At 52.1% G+C, this 5819-nt stretch overlaps 1 protein-coding gene across 1 annotated transcript; it reads left to right on the forward strand.

Annotated features, from left to right (window-relative positions):
* Positions 1 to 710: 710 nt before the first annotated feature.
* On the forward strand, positions 711 to 4339 carry LAESUDRAFT_732138 (uncharacterized protein). The gene is made up of 7 exons (XM_040910179.1): positions 711 to 1164; positions 1225 to 1258; positions 1323 to 1515; positions 1573 to 1686; positions 1740 to 2543; positions 2600 to 3283; positions 3308 to 4339. The coding sequence occupies exons 1-7, from the start codon at positions 798 to 800 to the stop codon at positions 4208 to 4210; spliced, it is 3099 nt and encodes a 1032-aa protein (XP_040758375.1). The 5' UTR covers positions 711 to 797; the 3' UTR covers positions 4211 to 4339.
* Positions 4340 to 5819: the final 1480 nt, after the last annotated feature.

Below are 5819 nucleotides of genomic sequence, written 5' to 3' on the forward strand. Positions count from 1 at the left end.
TGACAGGTCTACGCCTTTCCCCTTGATCTTCTTTTTCTTTTTCTTCTTCCCATTCGTCGTTGCGCCAGCTGCGGGTAAGGGTGCGGGCGCGGGAGCAGTAGGCGGAGGCGGAGGCGCTGTGGCCTGCGTGATTTTTCGAGGTTTTGCAGCAGGCATGGTGCGTGTGACCAGGGAGACGGCAGTAGCTATGTCCAGATGGTGTATGGTGAACGCAGCACGGAAAAGAATAGGATTCGGCTCGCCGGCGAGCAGAGTCCAAACAGATCAGTCTCGGACTGCAGTGAGAGCAAATGCAGAAATCAATTCGGAGTGGTGTTTTCCGCGCCGCTCGTAAACAAATGAACAGAGTCTCGCAAAGATAGAGCCTGGTATGCACGTCGTGGTGAGGATGGTCTTGTCGGTGTGATGGTCAGTCAGACGAGCTTTGGGCGCTTCCTGAATCCTTGATCAGCTCGGAGCGCACGCGCCCCTGCCCCGCCGTGGGGCGATCAGATGGCAAATCAGCGTGTCCGGGGGTTTGGTGCCACTCACGTGCCTAGAGAACAAGAGAGTGGCTTCGTACCACTCATGCCGAGAGAACAATAGTTCGGCAGGAACGGAGTGTCAAGGGGTTTTGTGCCACTCGTGCCGAAAGAACAACAGCTCGGCACGAACAACGGACGCCACTCGTGAAATTCCCAGGGTGTGGCACATTGTCGTACATATATAAATGCGACTCTTCAGTGGGCAGTAGGCAGACAGCACACTCATCTTCTCTTTCTCTCCTCTCCACATCGCATATCAGAATCTCCATCGACATGTCGAACACCCAAGATTCGTCATCGGTTGACGTTTTGGCTTCCTTCTTTTCGCAACTTACCATAAAAGATGGCACGCCTTCTCAAGACCCACTGAAAGACGCGTTAGTGAACAATATCAAGACCATCTGGCAGGCATACGCTGGTGCAGGCTCCGGGAGTGGCAAGATGTTTCTTGATGGCACAATTTTGTTCATCACAAACTCAAACCTCCCACGCGATCGTATTCCCGGTGAACTACGGGCAGCTCTGTTCAAGGATGGTGGCGCGGATGGATCGTGGCAGAGACTTCAGCCCCTTCCAAGCGATCAACTGGACAAGTTGATGGCCGATAATGATATGACAGCATTTCTTCTATCTGCCTGCGGTATGTCTGTTCACTTCCCGTGCTTTCAGTAGTATTGAATGATCATTGACATCATCATAGAACACGACCTGCCGCCTGCCGCGATTGAGACGATGTACGTCATTTCCATCCCTCATTGTTGGCCCGACACTTACCTTATATTTGTGATCATTCTATAGAGCCGAGCAGCAAAAGCGACTGGACGAGGCCTTCCATGTAAAGTTCCGCGGACGCTTCGATGAACTCTTTGTAGAAGCCTTGGACATTTACGCGAAAATATACGACAACGATATATACTACGGTCGCATGATACCCTTCGTTCAAGCTAGCGGAACAGGAAAGACTCGTTTGGCGTGGGAGCTAGGGCATCGGGTGAGTGCGATTGTTTTGCCTGTCGTACGCTCACTGATCGAAGGACATGAACGACAGATGCCTGCATTCTGTGTTTGTTTCCGAGAGGACGAACTGCCAACCTCAGGATGGCCTCCTCGTGACGTCAACCGAAAGTTCTTTGATGGGCTCGATGGGCCGTCCACCTTCCTGGTGAGTTCTTCGTATGATACCCCTTGACGTGCGTCGCTCAGTCAGACTCACAGGCAGAGGAGAAGGCGGCTGCTTTTCTCGGTGCGCTCGTGGAGGTCTTGCATAAAACAGCACCTGCCGATCTGGAGGGCTGGATCAAAGCCTGGTCTATCGAAAATCCAACCGATCTCGACGGTTCAAGTCGCCACAGTCACTTTGAAGATGTGAAAAAACTTACGACAGAGCGGCTGACTGCGTTCAAGGAGGAATTGTTTACCTTGAGATCAGAGCACAACATCACTGTCAGCACTGATGCAGCGGAAGCTGATGACAACGCCGGAGATGAAGAATCCGGAACCAGCGTCACCCGCTGGCACCAGCATTTGTTCAGAATTCTCGCGAAGCCGGCTTTCGATAAGCTCGCGGACTCTGTGCAACGTCTAGGGTATCAGAGGTTCCTTCTAAGTCTCGACGAGTGTACAGAACTCAACGATCCCGCCCTGCTTCGCGGTCCGAAAGGCCCGAGAGGTCCTCAGCGAAAGATGTCGCTCATCGCTCTTCAGCGGATCATCAAGGCCGCAGACGAATTTAGCTTCCCGCATGGCATCCAATTTTGGTATATGCTCTTGGACACGAACTCCTCCGTGTATGAACTCGCTTCTTCTGGGCCAGACGCGTCCTCGTTTCGCTTAACGAGTGCACTTAAACCCTTGCCTGTGTTTTGTTACGTCGATTTCGACCAAATGCGTTACGAAAACAAGCAAGATGACAAGCGAGGTGGCAAGCGAGGTGGCAAGCAAGATGACCAGCAAGATGGCAAGATCATAAATGCGGAAGACGCTCTTCTGATCTCCTTCCTTGCAACGTTGGGCCGGCCTGTAAGTAGCGCTTCTTTCCATCTGCGTGCACTGTCACTCACCAAGCCGATATGCAGTACTGGTATTCCCTTCGCAACACTCCAGAAGTTGTGCGTGCTGCGATCAAGAAGCTAATCTACAACGACGCATTCGATCCGGCAAACCCTGATCATGTGTTCGCCATCTTTGCAAACCGTATCGTGCTGGAACTGAGCAATACGTCGCATTCGAGCCGGATCGCTATAAATGCCGTACGCAGTCACATGCGCCTCCTCACCGATGTCCATGATGCGTTCATCATCACCGAGGCGCCGTCGGAACCTATGCTTGCCGTCGCTGCTGCACAAATCCTCAACGAAAATTCGCAGAACTACGCCAAAGCGTTGGACACACTGATGCGACGACTCATCATCGACGGGGTCGTGACTGATCGAGGGCGACAAGGTGAATTATCCATCAGGCTCTTGCTCACTCTCGCGCGGGACAAGGCGACGCTCCCGGATGGAGGAAAGTTTGTGGATTCCACAGAACCTACTCGGCGCGCTGTCCGTCCTGTAAAACTGTCAGACTTCCTAAAGACCTTGCTTGGCAAAGACCTCGGCATCAAGATCCAGAACACCACTGAGGAGGCCACCACTGAGGCGGCTGAGACTAAGGAGCCCACGACTGAGGAGCATGAGGAGGCTAAGGAAGCTAAGGAGTCCACGATTGAGGAGGATGAGGAGCCCACGACTCAGAAAACCAAGGCTCAGAAGGCCAAGGCTCTGAAGGCTCAGAAGGCGAAGGCTCTGAAGGCCAAGGCTCAGAAGGCGAAGGCTGACGCTCAGAAGGCGAAGGCTGAGGCTCAGAAGGCTAAGGCTGAGCAGGCCAAGGCTGAGAAGGCCAAAGCTGAGAAGACCAAGACTGAGAATGTCAGGCGTCTTTTAAAAGGTGCAGAAAAAGTTTGGATAAACTTTACTCACTGGATCCAAACCCCCGAAGAGATCTCTGTCATCACTCTCGAGTGGCTTGCTGAGCTGTGGTTCCGAGGTGCCGCCGTACAGTGCACCCATAATCAGGCGTTGCTCGATATGCTGTTTGTAACATACAGCGGAGACCTGAGCAAGCCTTTCGACAAGAAGAAGCTCGGATATGCCATCAAACAGATCAAGGCGCGAACGGATGCATCTGGATCAAAGCTAGTTGCTGGACTGGCGGGCCCTATCATAGAGACCACTAACGCGTCAGGCGAGACTGTGCGATATAAACCCGAGAACTACGTCGCAATTTTCATGGATTTCGCTTCCGAGAGTGCCATCGGACACGCTGGGGGGCCTCGCGTTGCTATCGAATTTGGGAAACCTGACATGCAGAAGCACAGCAACTGGATAGGGTACCTTGGGCCCGAGGAGCCGGAACGATACTGCCTCAACATCCGAGGGCACGATAGTCAGGTTTACACCGTGATCACCCCGGAATTCAAGGAACAGTTTGATCTTCTGTTTGCACATGCGATTGCTCCGAGTGGGCCCTTTGAGAAGTACGCGCACGCCATGAAATCGGCTATGGATCCTATCTCGTCGAGACTGCATATCAACCCTGTGTCGTTGAAGGCCGAGAAGAAAGCGGAAAGGGCGCCGGAGAAGGCGCCGGAGAATGCGAAGGCGGCGAAAGGGAACTCGAAGTCGGGAGGATCGAGCAGTAAGTGAGTGTGGGGCTAATGATTCGATTGTCTGATGATGGCTGCTGCGAATGATGACCCCAGTTAGTCCGTGGAGGACATGATCAGTCTTGTATTCTCGCAATGTAACGTTACTTTGGATTGTGCTCTGGATTGTCAGTTGGAATTCATAATCTTTTATTATCTGAGAGCGGACGAGACTCCGAACCATCTTCGTTGATTATCCTCGTCTCCTCAGGCTCTAGAGTTCAACGGTCAACATCGCCGAGCGCTCAGCGCTCAGGCCTCCAGAGCTCCATGCTTTGAGCGTGCGCACGGACGAGTTTGACTTATCTCATGGAATTGAACGCACACCATTTCAGACAGGCGATCCAGCATGGTCGCGAGTGTGGCCATGGCTAGGTAGCGGTGAGAGTCAGGTGAAGTGATCGTGATTTCACACTGCTCTGGTCTTCCCAAGTGCTCCACTAGTAGGCTACTGGCACACTTTTAACACTGCTGGTCTGGCACATTCATCCCATCTGCCACATGGTCTCTCTTGAGTGTGACAGTTGTCTTCTCCTCATTGACATGAATACTTATAGATGTCAATCAATGTTCTCAACCTCGATGTATTGACCCACATCGCTTCCTATCTCCCAACAATTGATGCATGTGAGCTCTCTCTCACAGCCAGTTGGATTTATCCACTAGTGATGCATCAAGCCTACCATATCATTATCCTCGTGCATCTTCAGCAGCTCAGGAGCCTCTGTACTGTTGGAATAGCAAGCATAGACAAGACTAAGTATGGACTTACAATCTCACTTAACAGTAGGTATTTCCTTTTACGTACTTATCGGAGATTAGCGCCCGTCAGACTTTTCACTCGCTTCGCTCCTTCCCCCGGGCTTCAGTTGCTCATCTATCAGAGAACTGAAGCCCAGTGAGTCCTTCTGTCATTCTACCTGAAAGTATCTTATATACTAATGTACCATAGCTCCGTTAGGTACATACTAATAGAGTTGCTGATCTATCAAAGAACTGAAGCCCACTCCGTTAGCGTGTCCCCTCGTCCACTCGTTCTTCATCTGTTTACAGGTTATGAGCCCTGCCGGCCACTACGAGATGTCACTCAGCAATCAGGAATCATCAGTCAGGACCCCACCTCATGGAAGATGGATCGAACTGGGTGCTCTATAAGGAGCAACTCAGGTCCGCCGTAACGGCGAAGAAGCTGGTGCGATATCTTGATGGCCGCGACAAGGAGCCTACTGCACCCATGGCTCCAGGGGTGGATTCTGATGCAGATGAGGCGTACGCAGATGCGTACGACACTTGGGCCACCAGACATGAGGCGATCAAAATGCTTCTATACCAGACGCTACCAGAAATGCTGAAACTCCGGATTATCCCTGAGAAGAAGGCGTTTGGAGCTTGAAAGGTGGTCATAGCTGAGTACGACAACCGTGGTGACTTTGTACAGGCTGAACTACTCTGACGGATGCATGCTCTCTGCTGCACTGAGGAGAAGGACCCCCGACCGATTCTAGATAGGCCCCAGAAGCTCAAGGCCGAGTTCACGACAGCTGGCGGCATTCTTGACGACAAGCAATACCATGTGCTCATCATCAGCTGCCTTCCAGAGTCTTATCGCC

Source organism: Laetiporus sulphureus, assembly GCF_001632365.1.
Source record: "Laetiporus sulphureus 93-53 unplaced genomic scaffold LAESUscaffold_77, whole genome shotgun sequence".
Classification (NCBI taxonomy): Eukaryota; Fungi; Basidiomycota; class Agaricomycetes; order Polyporales; family Laetiporaceae; genus Laetiporus; species Laetiporus sulphureus.